This window comes from Hemicordylus capensis, chromosome 2 (assembly GCF_027244095.1).
Source record: "Hemicordylus capensis ecotype Gifberg chromosome 2, rHemCap1.1.pri, whole genome shotgun sequence".
In the NCBI taxonomy this organism is placed as follows: Eukaryota; Metazoa; Chordata; class Lepidosauria; order Squamata; family Cordylidae; genus Hemicordylus; species Hemicordylus capensis.
Window position 1 is genome coordinate 415839103 of NC_069658.1, and position 22111 is coordinate 415861213.

Below are 22111 nucleotides of genomic sequence, written 5' to 3' on the forward strand. Positions count from 1 at the left end.
CTCTAATTCTCCTTGAATCTAAGTGGTATTTTTGGATCAGATACTGTTTGGTGTTTTCATTCTTCAGTTTCTTGTCTTTCATATCTTTCAGTTTACTAGCATCTGATCTAAGCCTGGTGATTTTATTTTCTAATCTAATCTTCCATTTAGGTGATGTACTGCTTTCTTTTTTTTACAGGTCCACTGATCTTATATCCGAGCTCTTGTGGTGTTATTGTTGCTGCACTGTACATTAGTTGGTTTGTTTCTTGCAACTTCTTGGTTGTTATTTCTGCAAGTGCAGCATTGACATCTTTTAATACCTGAGCAAGTTGTTTTTTGGCAACTGTTTTTAGAGCTGGAAGTCGAACCCTGGTGATTGTTTGGTTCATGTGCTCAGTTATTTTTTGCTTTAGTTCTTGTTGCTTTTCTGTTAAACAGCATTTGGGTTTTTGAGGTGAAGGCAAAGGGGAGGTTGCCTGGTTTTGATTCTGAAACAGTTCAGCAACAGTGGCATCCTCTATTTCCAACACCTCCTCCACCTGCGCCTGAGCAACTGCTTCAGTTGGTGGTAATTCTTCTTCCATATCTTGAGCCTGTGTTGCTCTTTGCAGTTCTTCCAGCTCAACTCCTGTGAATACTTTATTTCTTATTATGAATCTTCTCTGGTCTGCTAGCCTTTGTTCTGTTATTTCTGTATCTGTATGCTTCTCTTTCCAAATTTGGTACATTCTTTTTAAATAGCCTTTTCTAGTTGGACTAGACTTGTAATAGCAGATCATTATTTCCTTGTTGGCGTTTTTCGTACATTTTTTTCGGTTAAGCAACGTTTCTTCCAGTAGCCTTGCAGTCTCCAGCCCTGGTTACTCAACTGAAGATCCTGAGTCCTGTTGCCCACTTGCCACCAGATGTCCAGGGACTACAGCACCTGGCACGGTCCTTGTTGACCCGGGCGACGACTGGTCCGGTATAGATTTATTAAAGTTACGTCTCACCATATTGTTGATGGGAGAGGCACTCTTTGTCTGGTTCCTCTGGTGAGAGCTGTCCAGTATGGTTGGACCTCTGGCATAGCTCTCACCTTCCTCAGAGCACACAAGCCCCACAACCATGCCAAGGTAGTGCCTCACTGGGGGATGATGATGATGATTACATTAATATCTCACTCTTCCTCCAAGGAGCCCAGAGTGGTGTACTACATACTTAGGTTTCTCCTCACAACAACCCTGTGAAGTAGGTTAGGCTGAGAGAGAAGTGGCTGGCCCAGAGTCACCCAGCTAGTATCATGGCTGAATGGGGATTTGAACTCGGGTCTCCCCAGTCCTACTCCAGCACTCTAACCATGAAATCTATGAAAGATGCCAGGCAAATAGCAGAAGAAGCCAAGCCATTTTGATAGATAGATAGATTTTACATGCTTTGATCTGTAAGAAAACAAGCTGGTCCCAATCGGCTACTAAGAGGGGTGTAGAATTCTGAGTGATGTGACACCAAATAAGTTACATTCTTCTCACAACTTCATAAACCCAGATTTGGTGGCGCAGGGGAATATTGGTATATTAAAATAGGTTTGTGATATTAAATTATGATTTTATTACAAGTTGTCAGCTACTTGGAATGTCTCATGACAAAAAAAGCAGGATATTACATTTTAATGTAATAATGTATGCTATGCTTCAGAAGTTCTGAAGCTGAATAATACACAACACCCGTTCAGAACTGCATGGAGGTGGCTTCTCCCACCACACCTGTTTCTGCACAGTACTGTGCACTTGCAGTGCGTGTGTGTGTGGCGGGGGTGGGTGGGGGGTGATCTTCCTTTATGGGAAGCATAGTCCTGTACTACCCCATTGATGGCTGAACACTAGAAGGCATAGCTCTTTCCTCATGGTGACACTATTTAATTACCAACATTAATTCCAATGGGGAAAGAGCTACACCTCCCAGCACTCCCCATGTGCATTCTTAGCTATTGTTAGGGCAGTTCAAGGCTCTGCTTCCAGTTGAGGAAGGAAGCTTGCAGTACTGCACAGAGATGGACGCACTGGGAGCAGCTGCTTCTGTGCTGTTCCAAAGCGGTGGTGTATATATTTGGCTTTTGGCATTCTGAAGCACAGCCTATCCAAGACATTGTACCCCATTCCCCCCAGAGTGCCACCTTGTAGCCTAGATTTTGTGTAGTTTCAGAAAATACCTCATTATGTGGTAGACTGAGGACCATGTGGCTGTTCTGAAGGTTCTCTCCCCCTCCCCAACAATGCACGCACTCACTCTTCAATACCTCTGGATCAAAGTATTTCAGCTGACTGTTCTGATTTTGAAGAAAGCCGTGCAACAGGAAGTCAAATTTAAAGCAGCTTGCCAGAGCATAAATGGTTACTGCTGCCCAGAGGCTCTTCCAATGCAAAGGATTTGCTAGCCTTGGTTGATTTTGTTCTCGTTGGCTTTTACAGGACTCTGAAGTATTCAAGTGCCCATGAAAGTCTTAGAAGCTGCTTTTTAAGTTGTTGTTTTTGTGTAAAGGACTGTGAATTGGCAAGATGCTTTGCTTTTTTTAAAATATAATGCTAAGGCAGCCTCACTTCTTGATGCATATGGTTTGTTCTGTAAACCATCCCAAGCAGTATGAAGTGTTGAGGTAATTGTGAGAATCTCTAGATGACCTTCCATTGGCCTCTTCCCTGGAGAACCAGGCACCATAGTACAGATACAGTTACCTTCCATGATGGGATGCCAAATCCTCTTGTTGTGCTGATCTCACCACACCTCCCCTTTTAAACCATACACTGCCTTCATGACCATTGCTGGATCCCACACAAGTTCCTGTTCTGTCCCGTCAAAGCCCTCTATGGCTGTGCTCCTCCCTATCTCAGTGCGTTCATAGCTCCTCCAGCACGGTCACTCTCAAGCATTCAAGTGTCCCCTCCTCCCCCATACAGCTCTACTACCCATTCTCCCTTGTGCCTAGAACCCCCTGAGGTCACCTGCATGATGCCTCCTCAAATCGTTCCTCAAAATCCACATGTTCTGCAGACCCTTTTGCACAACCCCTAGTCCCTATACATGAAATAATTGCATATTCTTCCCCCTTTTATCCTCCTTTTCACTCCCCTCCCCTCCTTCTGCCTCCCTTGTGTCTGTGTCTAGATTGTGAGCCTTTCAGGACAGGAACCTGCCCTCTCACCTGTTGTAAAGCACCATTTATTGACTATTCATCTAAAGCAGCTTAGAGAGCCCTAGATTTTGAAGATTCAGAACCTAAAAAGCTCAATATCAAGGTACCTACAGTTTCCAAGGAAAAGAGAAGACAGTATTGTGAAGGCCCACGTTGGGTTTCTTTTAGTTTATTCATTCAAGACAGAAAAGAGTGCACCTGAAACTTGGCAGAAAGGTTTGCAGCTTTTTGCTGCCATCTATTGGCGCTCTCTCTCTCTCTGCTGGTACTGATTCTCTCATTTTTAAAATGTAACGAACAGCAAGAAGCCGTTCTCATCTGGAAGAGTGTCTCCTGTTAGCTTCCCACCATCTGATTAGTCGCTAGCTTATTTTTCTGTCCAGACTATGTATAAGTGCAGTCAGCAGGGTTTCATCACACTTGTGTCTCTTTCCCCTAGCCTCATGGATCGAGAAGTAGCCCTTCTGGGTGAAATGGACAAAGTGAAAGCAGAAGCAAGTAAGGCACTTACATTTGTTTTTCTCATTAAAAAAAAAAAAAATCTCAGTATCAAGCAGTGCACATAAAAATGCAAGGTAGACCTTCTATTTTTCCATCTTGTGTCCCTTTCAGATAGACACATACATTATATGTTGACTCCTTTTGAAAAAGAACAAAACTCATGGTCATTTTTGTAGCCACATGGCATTAAATTAATCAGTTATGGCTACAAATTGCAGAAAGTCTTGCAGCTGTGTCAAGGTAACGAAATTTCTGTGATGCCCTCTCCCGCTTCCCCAATTTGCACATGCACTTGTTTCATTAATTGAGCCTCCATTCTGTGGAGGAATAAAAACTATGCTTGTGTGTAGAATAGTACAAATATGAAGAATATCTGTATACCGCTTTTCAACAAAAGTTCCCAAAGTGGTTTATATCAATCAGGCCTGGTCAACTTAGGCCCTTCAGCTGTTTTTGGACTACAACTCCACAGTGGCCAATAGCTGGGGCTTATGGGAATTGTAGGCCAACATCTACTGGAGGGCCAAAGTTGAGCAGCCCTGATAGATAGATAGATAGATAGATAGATAGGCTCCCTGTCCCCAAAGGGCTCACAATCTAAAAAGAAACATAAGATAGACACCATCAACATTCACTGAAGGGATGTTGTGCGCTGGGGATGGATAGGGCCACTTGCTCTCCCCCTGCTAAATAAAGAGAGTACTCTTAAGTATAATAACAATAATAAGTATAATATTATTGTAGATGTATAATAACAGCCCTGCTGCATTAGATCCAAGGCCTATCTGGTCCAGCATCCTGTTTCACATAATGGTCCACTAGATGCCTCTGGGAAGCCAACAGGCAAGAGGTGAGGTCATGCCTTCTCTCTTGCTGTTGCTTCCCTGCAACTGGTATTGAGAGGCATCGTGCCTCTGAGGCTGGAGGTGGCCTATAGCCACCAGACTAGTAGCCATTGATAGATCTGTCCTCCATGAATTTGTCTAAGCACCCTTTAAAGCCATCCAAGCTAGTGGCCATCACCACTTCCCATGGCAAAGAATTCCATAGATTAATTATGTTTGAAAAAGTGTTCCCTCTTGTTGGTCCTAAATTTCCTGAACTTAAGTTTCATGGGATGGCCCTTGGTTCTAGTGTTTGTGAGAGAGGGGGTGGTGGAATTCTCTGTCCACTCTCTTTACTCCATGCATAATTTTATACACCTCTATCATGCTTTCATGCAGTCACCTCTTTTCCAAACTTACCAAGCCCCAGATTCTATAGCCCTGCCTCATAAGGAAGGTCTCCAGGCCCTTGATCATCTTGTTTGTGCCTTTCTGCACCTTTTCCAGTTTTACAGTGTCCTTAAGATACAGTGACCAGAACTGCACACAGTACTCCAAATGTGGCCGCACCATAGATTTGTATAAGGGCATTATAATATTAGCATTTTTATTTTCAATCCCCTTCCTAATGATCTGAAGCATGGAATTTTCCTTTTTCACAGCTGCCACGCACTAATTCAATAAGCTGTCTACCATAACCCCAAGATCTCTTTCCTGGTCAGTCACTGACAGCTCAGACCCCAACTCTGTATATGTAAAGTTGGGGATTTTTGTCCCAATATGCATCAATTTACATTTGCTGACATTGAACGGCATTTTCCATTTAGTCACCCGCTCCCCCAGTTTGGAAAGATCCTCTTGGAGCTCCTCACAATCTGTTTTGGATTTCACTACCCTAATTAGTTTTAGGGTAGGGTACTTTTTAAATGAAAGTAACCACACATTCTCTGCCTGAGGAGATTGGTAGCAGTGCAGCAATGCGAGAGAGAAGGGGTGTGCACGGCCCGGTCTGGAGGCCATTCTAAAGGCCTCCGGACTGGTCCAGACACAGGGCCTTTAAGGACAGGGGAAGGTGTACTTACCCCTCCCGCTGCTTTCCCCCCGCTGGCACACCTGTTTGTTTGTTGTTTTTTTAAGCATTTGGGGTGGCATGGTACCTCCCTGCCACCCCTTCCCCCGTTCCTCGGCAAAAGGCTTCATAAAGCCTGACTGTGCATGTGTACATGTCTGGCATACGTACGCATGCACGTGATGCGCAGTCAGGCTTTATGAAGCTTTTTGCCTAGGAACAGGGGAAGGGGCGGCAGGGAGGTATCCTGCCACCCCAAATGCTTTAAAAAACAGGCGTACCGGTGGGAGGGGTAAGTACACACACAAAAAGCGGTGGGAGGGGTAAGTACACCCTCCCCCGCCCTTAAAGAGCCCCCATCCAGTGCCAGACCGTGGAGGTGCAGTTCCGTGCACACCTCTTAAGAGAAAGAGAGAGGAAATTGCTCTCCCCCCACCCCCGCCCTCAGGTTCTTCCTTCACTGGCTGTGGAAATGTGTCCAAGATGAATGGCAGCACCCTTGAGACAATTTACTGGACCCTGTAGACAGCCAATACTGTCTTGGAAAGTTTTCCCAGATCAGCAAAAGAGAAATGGGATTGTAGTGATGGAGGCTGTAGTGGGAGAAATAGATATCCCCATCCACACAACTTGCTACCTGAGGCTGGCCATAGTTTTTCTCAACATGTGAGCATATGGGGTTGGAGAAAAGAAGCTAGTAAAATGCAAAGGTCCATGCAAGCATCACCTAAGTGAAATAATGGGGAAGTTAATGCAGGAGGGAAATTGCATCTAATTACTGTCGCTTTCAAAAGGCAGTTGCAGATACAAGCAGCAAAAATAAGCTGGCTGAAGAGCATTTTTTAAAAAGCTGCTGCACCGTTGATTCAGACTTGACTTCAGGGAATGAAGCCTACGAGGAAAGAGTAAAAAATGAACAGGTTTCAGTCTAATTTATCAACTGCTTTTCTTGACTGCTATGGTTCACAATAAAAAACATTAAACAATAAAAATCTTGGAAAAATGTCTGAGCAGACAAATAACGTTTCAAAAGACAGTTATGAAAGAGGATAAAGATCAATTTCCCCTCTTCATCCTTACTTTGTGAGATACAGCCTTAACTTGGAAGCTTTGATCTGGCAAAGAATATTGGATCTTTGTCACTTAAGCCGTGAGGGGAAATACCAAGTCTGGTACTCTAGAGCACTATACTCTTCCCACTTGAGCATATGTGACTTGATAAGTCTTCTATATTTGAAAGATTGTTGACTGAGCAGAAGGAAGGAGAAGTGGAGGCTAGTATCAAGACAACACGGAGCTGACCGCTGGAGTCCTGTCATTGGTGGGATACTTGATTATGAAACATGTTGAGAGTGAATAAAAAGGTTCCAGGAACACTTTCCACCAAGTCTATCAGCAAAGAAAGCTACATATTTTGTTGTTGCTCAATGCTGGTGACCAGATCTGCATTCATGCCTTGACCCTCAAGGCAAGACTACTATAATATACTTTGTGTGGAATTGACTGTGATGACTGTACAAAAACTTCATCTGATATAGAGTGGGGCATATTGCCTTCTGAGAGGGTGGATGAGACCCTTGCATCATGTTAGACCAGCACTGTAGTGATGGCACTGGCTGCTGCTTGTATTTTGGGCATAGTTCATTTGTCTCAATGGGATTTTATATTTGTTTGCTAATAGGTTGCCTGCAAAGTACCTTTGGGGGCAAGGGGATGAGAGGGAAATGTAATAGCACCAGGCATAATCTATTGAGCTCCACTTCTTTATTTTTCAGTGGAAATCCTAGGCAGCCGACAAAAGAAGGCAGAGGCACTGAAGAAGATGACTGATGTGGCGGTCCGCATGTCAGAGGAGCAGCTGGTAGAGCTCAGAGCTGACATAAAGGTGAACTTCAGACTTGTTTTAGCTTTATGAGCCTTATTCTGTAAGACTGGACAGCTGAGGCAGAGATCTGGTCAAAGTGGAGCTAGCACAGATAATCAGAACCTGCAATCCCTAGTCTTGAATACAGGCCTATAGCCCCATATGAGCTTAATTCAATTACCTTTACAGAAGAGCCATAGCTCTTCTGTAGATCATGAGTTCTGTATATAGGTGGTGTCGGGTTCCATCTTGAGCATCTCAGGTTAAGAAAGGGTTGGTTGGTTGGTTATTTATTTATTGAATTTATACCCCGCCCAAACCCACGTCCCTGGGTGAAGAGCGACATGCCAATAATAGATTTGATGGCTCCTTCACCTATAAGGCATCCTCTGTATATGCAGTGCAAGAAATGTTCTGGTGCTCATCTCAGTTGTGATAACTATGCAAAAAGCCTGGAAATCTGCTCTTTCTGAAATATTCTTGAGAACTGGAATTATCGGGTTTTTAAAAGCATATTTCTGGCACTCATGGTTGCAAGGAGAAACTTTAAAAGGGGAGGTAAGTTTCTGCTTGATGCTAGGGACTGTTTTGGTTGAGCTCTAGAGCTCAAGTAGTAGTGGTATGTCATCACTCAGCAAATGTTCCCACCTTCCTAGCTCTACACATCCCTCAGAGTCCTAAAAGTGTTAACATTTAATGTGTACATGCAGTGTATTTCAAACACTGAATCTGGCTTTTTTCAGATGTTAGACCGCAGCATTTTTTAGCAGTCTCATTCAGAGGGAAATCTTCTACCTGTACACTTCAGTGTAGACAGGACTCTCCGAACAACTAAGCAGGAGCCTCTAGCTTTATTCGGATATTATGTCATAAGGGTGTTCAGATGTCTGTACACTCATACATATTTTTGTGTGAGTGACTGTACCTGCATTCATTTAAAAAGTGAACCATACAGATAGGAAGTGTACTGCTGTATCTGTGTTCATGTGAATAACTGTGCCTGTGTACATTGTGCACTCATTGTACAACTCTTGAGCATAATGTGTGAATGAGGCTATAGTCTGAATTGTTCCTTGGTATTTCTTATTCTCCCTTCCATCTAATCCTCTTAGTAGTAATCTGTGCAAAGACTGGTAAACTTATTGGCTTTGTTCTATGACCGTGTCGCTCTTATACTCCACCACCAGAGGGTAGAGCAAAGTTATATAAAGATCTCATTAAAATCCCAATGAACTCAGGTATTCTACATGCAACTTTCAGCGATTCCATTTCTAGACCATGCTTGTTTTTCATCCCTTGTAACTACTGCTGTGATGATGTATGAATTAGACACATGCAGACAGCTGAAGTTCTTTGCAAAACAAAACAGAGGTGCTTAGTTGTCTATAATTGTGTAAATGGTTATCCTAGCTGTCGCTCTGCAAGGCTTTGCAGCACTGGTTGAGCGTAGAAGCTGGAACACAGGATTGGCATCGGATTCATGCATTCACAAGAAACCATGTTGACAGAGCCTTAACATCCCAGCATTCTCTCTCCCATACAGCACTTTGTTAGTGAGCGCAAATATGATGAAGATCTTGGCAGGGTGGCTCGCTTCACTTGTGACCTCGATGTGTTAAAGAGGAGCATTGAATCCTTTGGACAAGGTGAGAAAACATAGACATTTGGTGAAGTGGGAAACCCACATAAGCAATAGTGTCTGCTGTCGGATAATTCTCTGAATGCTCTGGGACCACCTTTGCATGGTTGGTTCAAGTTGTAGCTGGCAAGTGGGCTAAGCTGTTCTTCCACTGACAGATTCCACTCTTGTGTGATGGTAAAGCTGGTTTGAGTGAAGCAACCGCCACGGATACAACAGCCACACAACATTTCCAGTGAAATATGTATAGGTTTTCTCTATGGGCCTCAGCTGAAAAGGCCCTGCTCAGAATCCACCTATTTTCTAGGTGGACTTCTACTTACTAATGAAATGGGGATTGTAGTACCTCCGCATAAGAGCACTGGAAGAAATTTTGCTTTGTTTTTTAAATTTGGTATCTGACCTTGATTTAAGTGGTGCAGAATGCTGCAGCCAGAATGTCAACTGGCATCAGGTATAAGAATTGTGTGACCCTATTGTTATACTGTATTTTCTATGCTTGTTGCCTGTCTGCTTCCCGGCCAAATTTAAAGTCTTTATTGGCATTTAGGGCCAAGGAACCAGAAGGCCTACCTCCAGCCCGTGTGTGTGTGTGTGTGTGTGTGTGTGTGTGTCCTTGAGGTCATGTGATGAGCCCTCCAGAAGTATAATTGGCAGAGACATATGAAAGGGCACCTACCTTTTTATGGAACTACCTTTCATATGAAGACTTTTCTATTTCAGAAGGCTTTGTCTTCCTAGGGCCAAAACCTGCTTTCTCTTCACTGATTCATTAGATTTATGATGGTTGTCTTACCATTTTAATAATCAGATTTTTAGTTGCCTTGAGCATCCTATCACTGGGATCAAAAGTTAGGACATACACTTCAAAAATAAATTTGTAGAAGGCTTTATGAATCTTCTGTTGGTTTCCAGAGAACATACTGAGTCAGATCACTGGTCCATCTATATCAGTGTTGTCTACACAGACTGGCAGCGGCTTCTCCAAAGTTGCAGGCAGGAATCTCTCTGAGCCCTACCTTGGAGATGCCAAGGAGGGAACCTGTAACCTCAATGCTCTTTCCAGAGCGGCTCCATCCCTTAAGGGGAATATCTTAGTGCTCACATGTGGCCTCCCATTCATATGCAACCAGGGCAGACCCTGCTTGGCTAAGGGTGGAAGGTCACACTTGCTACCACAAGACCAGCTCTCCTCCCTGTATGTAAATTCTTTTTTCGCTACAATGCAGAAGATGCATGAAGTGACCATAAGTTAATATAGGGGACTTTATAAAAGCTTGCTTTGTGCTCCTCTTCCAGTTTCGCATCCAAAGAACAGTTACTCAACCAGGTCACGGTGCAGCTCCATTACCTCTGTGTCTGTGAGCAGCCCAAATGATTCAACCACCACAGTGTGTGCCTCTGCTTCTGCTCCAAGCCTTACAACAGCCAATAAGAAACCACCATTCCCAGCAGAAACCCCCACCAGTGCAACAAGCCGTCCGTACCAGCCCTACCGTGAGGTAACTATCTAACCTTGCTTCCTGCTCTTGATGGTGGCATTGTAACTGTGTGGTGTTTAGTGGCCTTCACTTCTAGTGTGAGTGTGTGCGTGCAGGCGCCCCTCCTGTTATGCTTTCAGCTAGCTACACACACTCCTAGCCCCTCAGTGGAAGCTGCATAGCAGCATGGAGACTACCACAAAAAGAGCCACTTCCTGCTTGCTTTCCCATGAAGAACTTGTTCCTGCAACATGTATCCTATTTGCCATGGAGTAGACTGATTGGAAGAAATGGGGCTGCTTTATTATTGTTTGCACAGCAGCAGTACTGAGTACAAGTTTTTTCTGAAGTGATGCTTAAATCCATATTGACATTTTTAGGCCTGAAGATATAATTTGAGGGTGGGGGCTAATTAGTGGGTATATTCCATTTTTAAAATGGCTATCTATCTATTTATTTATTACATTTATATCCTGCTCTTCCTCCTAGGAGCCCAGAGCGGTGTACTACATACTTGAGTTCCTCTTTCACAACAACCCTGTGAAGTAGGCTAGGCTGAGAGAGAAGTGACTGGCCCAGAGTCACCCAGCTAGTTTCATGGCTGAATGGGGATTTGAACTCGGGTCTCCCCGGTCCTAGTCCAGCACTCTAACCACTACATCACACTTTTCCCCACTTGCTGCAGACCTGTTGCTAGGGGCCAGCACCTGTGGAACCTGACAAGAGGCTCCCCTTCTATTGGTGACATTTGTGACTCTTAGCTTTATACGGAATGTGGCCAAGATAGATGCTTTCCATATTGATCCTCTCTTTCTTTCCATTGCAGGGGTTCCAAGGTAACAGAAGACCCAATCAAGGTTATAGGCCCCAAGGACAACGCCAGAATGGGCCCTCTCACCCCAATTCAAACCGGTACAGAAATGGGTCTTGGTACCAGTCCAACTCCAGGTCCCGGCCTCCTCCTGGGAACACAAACAACCTCAGCCAGACTTGTGCCACAGGAACCAATGGAACTGGTCCTGGTCCTGAGGCAGGTCCACCAGCCCCATCTGCACAGGCGCAGTTGGGTACACTCAGCAAAGAAACCAAGGCTCTCCCACAGCGGAAACCTAGGTCAAGCCAGTCTGAGGTGGCCAATCCTTGAGGACCATGAACTCTGCCACTTTCCAAAACTGGCTAACAGGATTGTAGGACACACCTAGCTAGAGATATTAACAAAGGAAAGTTTACACTTGCTGTCCCTGTGCCACTTCTCTTCCCCAATCATTCCTTTCTGGGAAAGCAGCTTCCTCTTGCTTCTCCTGTCCTTGCTTCCTGCCATGTGACATGGGTTAGGCTTTAGTGGGAAAATGCACACTCATGCTGTAAGGCGTGGCCTTGGCAAACCTCATGGCTGCCACCTCCTTTGCACTCTGGCTCCTCTTGTGCTGGTGCCATCCTTCAATGTTGGCCGAGTCTCTCAGCCTAAGAGCAAAAGGGTGAGGAGGGGGATGTCTTCCAGGAGCCCCAGCCCTAAGCCTCTACTCTTCCCCCTCCCTGAATGCTGCTAGCTAGGCCTTACTCCTAACAGCAAAACTATTCATGCTGGCAATGAAACAAATTGCTGTGAACTGTGAGACCGAAGTCAGAGATCCAAATGGGAGGAGCCATAAGAGAGATTGCTGGGATGGATTTCTTTTTCTTTTTACATCTTATCTAAATACTACACTTGGGGAAACTGGGCTTGTATGCTTCTTCCACCAGAGGATGGGAGAGATCCGGTCCTCCTGAGAGAAGTAATGTTCTGTCTGTACGTCACGTATACATAGATGTTCCCTACTTTTAATGTTTGAAGGATGGGAGGTTTTATTTGTTTCCCTCCCAACCACAATCCCATCATATGATCCTAAACTAAATTTCTAGCAGATTAATTAGCAGTTCTAATCCTAGGTGATCTCAAGTAAAAATAAATTGCTACAGTCTATCTCTGTCCTTCTATAAATAAAAATGACGTACATGTTTAAAAGGTGGTGGTTTGTACTTTTTCTCATTAAGAGAGGGCTTGTGGGGAATGGATTCATGGAGATATGGACTGATTAGATGAATTCAGCGTCTACTTATACAAAACAAACCAGACTTGGGCTAGCTAAAAAAATCAAGTGTTAAGTGTGTAGCTAGTGGAACCGGTATATTTTGGCTCAACTCCTATAATCTAGAGGTTCTTGAGCTTAATGCAACTGTGACTTACAAGAGGAAAATTATTTGAGACCATTCAAGTATAAGGCAGATGGATTATATGAAACCTTACAATCACTATGTGAGGTAGACCAGCATTTGTTCCAGCTGAGGCTGAGAGAGTGCAGTATGACTAAGACCATACAGTGCACTCATGGCAAAGGTGAGATTTGTACTAGAGATTTCCTGATTTGGAGCTGTCTCAAAGCTACTATGCTAAGCCAGGCTAAGTAGAATTAGCATTAATGGTATACAAGTATGGACCTGCAACAGAATGTTGCAGTATATCCCTGGTGTGCCTGCCAGTATCTGTGTTATGCTGTGCCCTGAGCATGGTGAAAAAACAAAAGTTAGCAACAAAGACAGAAGTCCCTGCTGTAATTTGGGTCTTCCTTCATATGCAAAAGAGGTTTTTCTGGGGGTTTTTTGTGGCGGAGGGCACAGGTGCTCTTTCCCAGTTCCTTTTCAAATTCCTTCCCCCTCAGTCAGGAAATGGAAACGGGTTGTGACTGTCTTGAGGGAGTATTCTTATACAAGTCCTCCTCCCCCTGCATTCTCGCCACAAAGTTCCATTAGCTCTGCCCACCTGCTTGTCTGTTAACTACGCTCACCCCTTGACTAATATGGGGGCATTTTGGAGGGAATTCAGATTTTTAAAAAACACTGTCAAATCTGTGACTCACTCTGTGCCTGCCAATATCCAACTCTCCCGTAGGCACTTAGGTTATTCATCCATAAGAATCATAACATTTGCAGCTCTTTCCGAAATAAATCAAAGATGTCTAGGTGGTTGACCACTTGTATGATGAATATACAGTTTGTGTGAGAATACCCACTGGTGGATGGATCTTTGGCAGGCAGGTTGTCCTCATTGAGTAGGCTTTTCAGAAACAAAACCCACAATATATTAGAATTGTATGGGGAAGACAGTGTCATTTTTAGAAACTGTGTTTATTATGACTATTTATATATAGTGCCATCCAGGTTCATAATGCCATTTTATTACATAAGCTTAGTTATAGTGGGAGGGCGGCGGAGGGGAGAATACAGACTGTGGGATGGGATGGCAGAGGTTTAATGTCAAAGGTGATCATGAGGAATTTGAAAAGAGAGTAGAGGCATCACAAGGAATTCTGGGAGACCGTTTCAAGCACAGGGCAGCAAGGGTGAAAGAGCAGAGATGTTTGAGGGGGCAGGAGAGGTTTGGATGGCTGAGAGTGGTGGAGGTGGATATAGAAACATGTCTTTTTAAATGTATTTGGATCTACATTCTACGATCATGTAATACAGTTGGGAAATGCAGTGTAAAACCCCATCTCCTTTGCTGATTAACTATGATCTTTGACATCATGTATCCAGTGTCTCCTATAACCATTGAAAACATGGGATTTGACAGTCCTGCAATTCATGAGATATGGAATTTTATGAAAATGGTGCCATATTTCCCTAAAATTCCATTGCATTTTGGGAATGTTGGGGGAAGCCTGCTTAATGACAGCAACTCACCAAAGATGACCCATCAGTGACATGTTCACACAAAAGGATTGTAGTAGTCCAACTAATGATAATCACAGAACCACAGCTTGGTTATTCATAGCTTTATGTCATATAGAATTAAGTAGATACTGCTTTCTTTCCAAAGTTGTTACTACTTTAAAATATTAAATCCATGTACAAAGAACATAAATTGCAGATAAACAATTAACAGCATAAAATCGAGCGGTATCCAGGGCGGGGGTGGTTGGTTGGAGCGGACACCAAAACTAGTTAAGTCAAATGGAAGAAAATGTTATGAGGACCTGCTTAAAAACAGCAGGTTTGGAGAGGTCTAATGTACTTATGGCAAAGAATTCCACAAATGCAGTGCCATAAGAGAAGACCCTGTCCATGGTTCCTTCCAATCTTATCTGTGTTGATAGATCAGAAACCAGAACCAGACATGGTGAATTTGGAGCCTAAGCAGGTTCATATGGGCACAGCAGTCCTTAAGGTAACATGGTCCCCGGCTGGATATAGCATGACAGATTATAACCTGCACCTTGAATTGGGCCTTGAAACTGATTGGCAACCAGTGTCATTGGTACACGGGTGTGATATGTTCAAGGTAGGATGGGAACATAAGGTATAGTTAGGATTTTTAGCAGAGTCCTAGGCTGAGGCAACAAATGGTGATGCACCCAGTTGAAACGGATCACCAAAGGAAGAATAGTCAAAATATCACAGTTATTCAAAAGGTAAGTGTATGAAAGATCAGTATTTCTTGAGTCTGCCAATAAACTGTATGAAGGAGAGCAGACTACCCAATCACCCAGAGAAATATACAACATGACAATGTATTCAGCCTAATGAAAAGAATTAATGTACCTTATGGAAATATAGGAAACAAGGAAGATACCAGCAAGATGATCTTTCCATATTGCATTGTTTAGAGGGTGTGTTTGTCTCTGCTGTCAGGCTTAATCCATCCACATCAAATACTGGTTTGAGAAGGAACAGACATGGACTGATGCCTCTTCAGGTCATCCACCACATCCATTCAAATTTGGTCTCAAAACATTAACACGGGGTAGCATTCTGTTGACTGCAACACTTCTGTGTGGTGTTCTAATACATGCTCTTCCTTATAAGAACAAGCAGGTTTATTGTTGACTCTAGATGTGTCAACTTCCCATTGCTAGTATTCATCAATAGATAGAATTGCCAAGAGCTGTTTCAAGGAACTCTGGGTCCAAATTGTGCCTCCAGGTTTAGGCTATTTCAAAATTTAGCAACTGATTTTCCAACCTTCTGGTTTTCCACTTCCTTCCATTGCTAGGGCAGGAATTCAACAGAGATGAGTTTGTGGATTTCAGGGTAGAGAAGCACAAGGGAGCTCTACCAGTTTTCCCAGTGAAGGCTGTTAGTACCCTCATTTTACCACTATGTGGAACATGAGTTATCACATTGGAATTAAAAGATATCCACTGACTCACTTACTAGGAAGGTGTCAAGAGACGGTGAGATATTTACCACAGTGGATGTAATCCCCTGGAGTGGCTTGTTTTGGTTTAGCTTAGTATAATTAGGGACATGCTTATGCTGAAATGAAGATGAGCTGCTTGGAGAGAATCTATCAATTAAAAAAAACCTGTAGTTTTGTGAAGAGGTGTTGGATAATCCTGCCACACACAGTCCTTGATAAGGTTACAAGACCTGAACTCTGCTGAGTTTGTGTCTCTATGTTGGCCAGGGGCCATTTGGCTGAACCCTAGTCCTCTTCCTTGAGCAATGCCGCCTCCTGGTCTGTTGCTATGCAGAGACTGAATGACAGGAAGGATGAGTGGATGAACTGGAATGCTGTAGTGTGGCAGTAGTCAACTTGAAAACAGCAGACCATGCTCCCATCACAATCTCAAACTATTCTGGTCAGTCAGGATAGGACAGCCATTACTCTTAGAGTGATTACTACCATAACTATGGCTGCAGTGTTATAAGGAAGTGTGCGTGTACTTCTCAAACAGAAAAGCAACCTGGCTCCATCAGTGCAAATGGCTGCTGCAACAGACATTTCAAAGAACTGTGTGCAGGCACCTCCCTCATGTACATGTATTTATTCAACTGTGGCTTCTGCCTCATACATGAAGCAACCCAGGACGATTGAGGCATATTTTGAGCATCCTCTCTTATAGTGGTGATGATGTGCAGTGAAGGAGCAAAACTGAATTGTGGTGCTCAAATGCTTAGCAAACCCAGCATTAATAGGTGTATACAATCACACATGGATACTATATCTCAGACAACACATACCAAGTCCTGCACCTCACTTTCCTGCTTAACCCTGGACAATCTATTGACATACAAAAACCAAACAGGGAGTCTTTAAAAATGTAAAGTCTGCATCAGCTCTTACAATAGATGTTGGGTCGCCTCATGAAATTTAACTGTAAAAGCTGTTGCATGAGTACTTAGGAGAGAAAAGAGTTGGCATTCATTCACTGTAGTGTAAGTGCTGGTATTATGTTGTGGTAAAGAGCATCTAAAAGTTCCTGACTGACTGAATGTCACCTCATCAATGCACTTGCTAGGTGGCCTTACGTTAACTTCTATTCTCTCACCCTTAGCCTCCACAACAGAACAAGACTACAGAAACAATAACAACTAGCTTGGTGTACAGTGTGGTAAGGATTTGGAAATAATGTATGTGAAGTGCATTGAATGTTTGAAATGCACTGTTCAAATGCTACATTGTTCTTACCCTATCTTCTCATTGTCAGCCAGATAAGCATTACAACTAAATCCTCTCTGCTTGCTGGTGTAACTCCAGTTTACAATGGCATAGTTAAATTGTTAGGCAGTCATAACCTTAACTCAATGTGATGACCTTGCTGGTGCAGCTGTGATGATGAAAGTGAGAAGAAACTGATGGGCTGAGGACCTGAAGAGCGGCTAGCTTAGTCTGGATCCTGTCCTTCCTTAGTGAAATGTAACCCTAACCCTAACCAGCATACAAGTTTGCATGAGATCCTGTCTCCAGGGAGCAAGTGGGCATGACAACTCATTACAACGGATACCCTCCTACACTGGGGGAGAAAGAAATATTGTACATATTCATTGTGGGATTGCCAATCAGCCTCTCTCACAGTCAAAAATTGTGCGCATTGCAATTGCCCTGCCTGTCTCCCCTTGTAAGATGTAAATTATAGTTAAGAACATAAGAACAGCCCTGCTGGATCAGGCTCAAGGCCCATCTAGTCTAGCATCCTGTTTCGCACAGTGGCCCACCAGATGCCGCTGGAAGCCACAGGCAGGAGTTGAGGGCGTGCCCTCTCTCCTGCCATTGCTCCCCTGCAACTGGTACTCAGAGGCACACCCTTGAGGCTGGAGGTGGCCCACAGCCCTCTGACTAGTAGCCATTGATAGACCTCTCCTCCATGAAGTCATCCAAACCCCTCTTAAAGCCATCCAGGTTGTTGGCTGTCACCACATCCTGTGGCAGAGAGTTCCACAAGTGGATCACGCGTTGTGTGAAAAAGTACTTCCGTTTGTTGGTCCTAGACCTCCTGGCAATCAATTTCATGGAGTGACCCATGGTTCTAGTGTTGTGTGAGAGGGAAAAGAATCTCTCTCTCTCCACTTTCTCCACGCCATGCATGATTTTATAGACCTCTATCATGTCTCCCCCCAGTCGTCTTTTTTCTAAACTAAAAAGCCCCAGGTGTTGTAGTCTTGCCTCGTAAGAAAGGTGCTCTAGGCCCCTGATCATCTTGGTTGCCCTCTTCTGTACCTTCTCCAGTTTAACAATATCCTTTTTAAGATGTGGTGACCAGAATTGTACGCAGTACTCCAAGTGTGGTCACACCATAGTTTTGTATAAGGGCATTATAATGTTAGCCGTTTTATTTTCAATCCCCTTTCTAATGATCCCTAGCATGGAATTGGCCTTTTTCACAGCTGCCGCACATTGAATAGACACTTTCAACGAGCTGTCAGTCACAACCCCAAGATCCCTTTCCTGGTCCGTCACCGACAGCTCAGATCCCATCAGCATATACTTGAAGTTGGGGTTTTTCGTCCCAATGTGCATCACTTTACACTTGCTAACATTGAACCACATTTGCCATTTTGTCGCCCACTCCCCCAGTTTGGAGAGATCCTTTTGGAGCTGCTCACAATCCGTTTTGGATTTCACTACCCGGAAGAGTTTGGTATCATCTGCAAATTTGACCACATCGCTGCTCACCCCTGCTTCCAGATCATTTATGAATAAATTAAAAAGCACTGGTACCAGTACAGATCCCTGGGGGACCCCACTTCTTACTTCCCTCCATTGTGAAAAGTCTCCATTTATACCTACCCTCTGTTTTCTGTCTTTCAACCAGTTAGCAATCCACACATGTACTTGTCCCTTTATTCCATGACAGCTAAGTTTCCTCAGGAGTCTTTGATGAGGAACTTTGTCAAAAGCTTTTTGGAAGTCCAGGTAGACTATGTCAACTGGATCACCTTGATCCACATACTTGTTGACACTCTCAAAGAACGCCAAAAGGTTGGTGAGGCAAGATTTACCTTTGCGGAAGCCATGCTGGTTCACTCCCAGCAGGGCCTGTTCTTCTAGGTGCTTTACAATTTTATCCTTGAGGATGCTTTCCATCAATTTGCCTGGAACGGACATTAGGCTAACCGGCCTGTAATTTCCCGGATCGCCCCTGGATCCCTTTTTTTAGTTTTAGGTTTTTAGATCCCTTTTTTTAGTTTTAGTTTTTTACTTTTTTTAGTTTTTTAGTTATCTGGCACTTGTCATCTTTGCACCTTTCCTCCCAACCTCAAGAGTGTTGTTTCTGAAGGTAAAATATTTTCAGCCTGAACTGTGTGTTTAAATGGAACTAAGTCAGGCAGACCTTTTCTTTTCTCTCTCTTTTCTTTTCTTTCCTTTCCTTTTCAAAAAGCCTAATTTTGAGCTTTAAAAGTTCTGACATTTTTATGCTTAAATAACTCTGGGTTCCTTAAACTTCAAGCTTGCCTTCAGGCTATTTAAGAAGCCACTGCTTTGCTAAGATTTTAAATCATGTTAATAAGTAACCTACTTTAAGTGTGTGAGTGTAACTAATCTACATAGAGGTCTAGGCTGAGTTCTGTAGCAATTTCTCGCGCCGCCCCACCTCATCCGTAAGGACCATTGTTCCATCTGAAGAGTTTTGTGACATCTCATATGTAACAAAGACTTCTCTTCTCAGATCCACATTGTCTTGGTGCTCATTTTGATCAGGTTGTAATAATAAGATACTTGGCAATGCAAAACATATGTCCTCTGACTGTAGGGACAAGTTACATATTTTTGCTAGGAGATCAGCAATTTCACATTTGAGTTCCTTCAGAACTCTTGGGTGGATGCCATCTGGCCCTGGCAATTTGCTAATTTTTATTTTTTTTTCCAATAACTAAATGATTATGACTAAATGATTTAGAACATCACCTCAAATTGGCCCAGTTCTTCAGCCTCCAAGCCTGAGAAGTTCAGTTCTGGAGAAGGCATATGGTTAGTATCCTCCACCATGAAGCCAGATGCAATGAACTCACTCAGCTTCTCTGCAATCACCTTATCCTCCTTATAATCCCTTTCACACCCTCACCATCTAAGGGTCCAACCACCTCCCTGGCAGGTTTTCTGCTTCTGATATATTTAAAGAAGTGTTTGTTATTTCCCTCGGCACGCCTCTTATGCTTCTCACATTCTATTTTTGCATCCCTTATGTCTCCTTGCATTTGTTTTGCCAGAGTTTATGTTCAATTTCGGCAGGACTTCCATTTCCCGAAGGAAGTATCCTTCTCTTTTATAGCTTCCCTGACTCTACTTGTTAGCCATGCTGTCAGTGGCATCCTCTAAACTTGGTAGTACCTTTCCTCCTTCTTGGTATCTATATTATTCTCCTGTGGAACAACATCAGCTTCCCCTTTCCCCTTTTGTTTTTATAGTGCATTTGACAGTCATATGCATAAGGGATTGGAACTAGGGTTTCTGTTGTGTGTCTTGCTCTTGTATGCAGCCTTTAGTCATGATGCTTTCCTTCTTAATTCTTTTTTCAAAACACAGCTTTGTTTAAACATTTGGCTTTGTTTGCTTTAGTAAAAATAAATGAAAATCAGTTTAAGAAAAGCTGTAAAGCCATTTGGAATTGGAAAGTAGGTGCTGATGTTGAGCTTGATCCGAGACAGGGAGTTGTGTCTGTGAACAAATGTGCTTCTACAGTGACTTGGCTGCTCAAACAATGTAAATCTGTACATATCCTCACTGAGTGGCCTTGGGCAAGTCACTTTCTCTCAGCATAATATACTTCAAAAGGTTTTTGTAAGAATAAAATAACCCAGCACAAGGGCGCTTTCCACATTAGATCCTGAAACAGGGTCATGTCATATCTCGGAAGTATGTTTCTACACTTCCTGTGTTGCGACACCGCAGACCCTACGCAGACAGCAGGGTGTCGTTCACATTTCCAGTGCCTTGTTTCGAATGATATAGTGCTATGGTGTTGTCTATCTGGCGTAAAGAAGTTGCTGTTTTTTCCAGGTTGTTAGTTTCTGCGAGACTGCCCCCCCCCCGCTGTTTACGTTTTTGAACACAACTTGCCTGAATAGAGGCATTTTGCTGCTGTTGAGCAGCTAATCTGGACAGTGTCCAGGTATGATACCTGAGCTTCACCTTGGATGACCAGGAACATTTCCAGACAGTAGGCTTTATCATGGGTTTACTACAAGGGTTTATTGTGAGTTTGAATTTGCACCCAAAAAACCAATGCAAAAAGTGGATTTGTTTACCCTGGACAAAAATCGCGCTGCACTCTAACAGGCAATGAAAAACATGAATTGTGTGTGAAGTGCTCCCTGATAGCTCACAGGGACTTTGGGGTAAATCTGTCCAATATGTGAACGCACTCCCTCTATTCCCAAGGAGAAGCGAGCTAAAAGCCCCTTCTGGAAATGCCCCAGGTGCAAAAGAGGAGAAGACCGTATGAATGAATGAATGAATGAATGAATGCTAAATTGAAGGCAAGTTTCGTTGTTATCTATGGTTATAGCAGAACCAAAGGACCATCATTAACTTGAAGTCAGTTCACCCTGCACTCAATTAATATATTATTATGTGCATTGGTGAAGAACTCTTTCATAATAGGTGTTTTTATTTCCTGGACAATAATGTTTTAGATAGACTAAAAGACTAGAAAGATTAATATGAAAGCTAGACCAGATATTTATATTAAAGCTGAATAATAAACTATATGTTAAAAAGATCAAGCATTTTTGTTTTAAAAACTGAACAGAACTCGTTAATTTGATGTGGATTGTATTTGTTGGATCAGGTGGTGGAGGTTTCTACTTGGGTTTAGTTTTTGAGACAAAGAGCACTTAAATCAATTTTGTTTTTTGTTTTTAAATGGTAGTGGATAGATGGTGATGATAAAATTCACGGAGTGTGGTTTTTGAGGGTGTGTGCACTATGTCTAAAGCCATCTTCTTGCTCATGCAGCCTCAAAGAGCTCATGGTGGAGGCTTAACTTTACAGCAAGGTTAACCTTCCTTGTGAGTGGCTTGCCTAAGAGCTTCATGGCTGAGTGAGAATTGAAACTTGAGTCTCCTACCTGCACTCTAGCTGTACTTTCCTGTGTGGGATAAAAGAAAAGCCACAGCTCAGTGGCTTAGCACAAGCTTTGATTGCATCAATCCCTAGCATCTCCAGTTAGACAGGATCTCAGTCCCAAACCAGTTCTGACATGGGATCAGCAGCAAAGTAAACCCCTCCCTCAGCATCCCATTCCTAATCCTATTTGGGCCTCCTCTTAGTGGCTAGCCAAAGCAAAAAGGTGTCAGGAGGAGGAGATACAATTGAGAAC

The 22111-nt window shown here is 43.3% G+C and overlaps 1 protein-coding gene across 2 annotated transcripts in view; it reads left to right on the top strand.

The window, feature by feature from the left end:
- SPATS2 (spermatogenesis associated serine rich 2) overlaps positions 1-12537 on the top strand; it is a 75601-nt gene extending 63064 nt beyond the window's left edge. For both annotated transcript variants that reach the window (XM_053300228.1, XM_053300229.1), the window contains 5 exons: positions 3594-3652; positions 7324-7433; positions 8956-9058; positions 10351-10553; positions 11359-12537. In XM_053300228.1, the coding sequence (XP_053156203.1) occupies positions 3594-3652; positions 7324-7433; positions 8956-9058; positions 10351-10553; positions 11359-11676 (793 nt within the window). In that variant the 3' untranslated portion in view covers positions 11677-12537. The remainder of the gene's footprint in view (positions 1-3593; positions 3653-7323; positions 7434-8955; positions 9059-10350; positions 10554-11358) is intronic.
- Positions 12538-22111: the final 9574 nt, after the last annotated feature.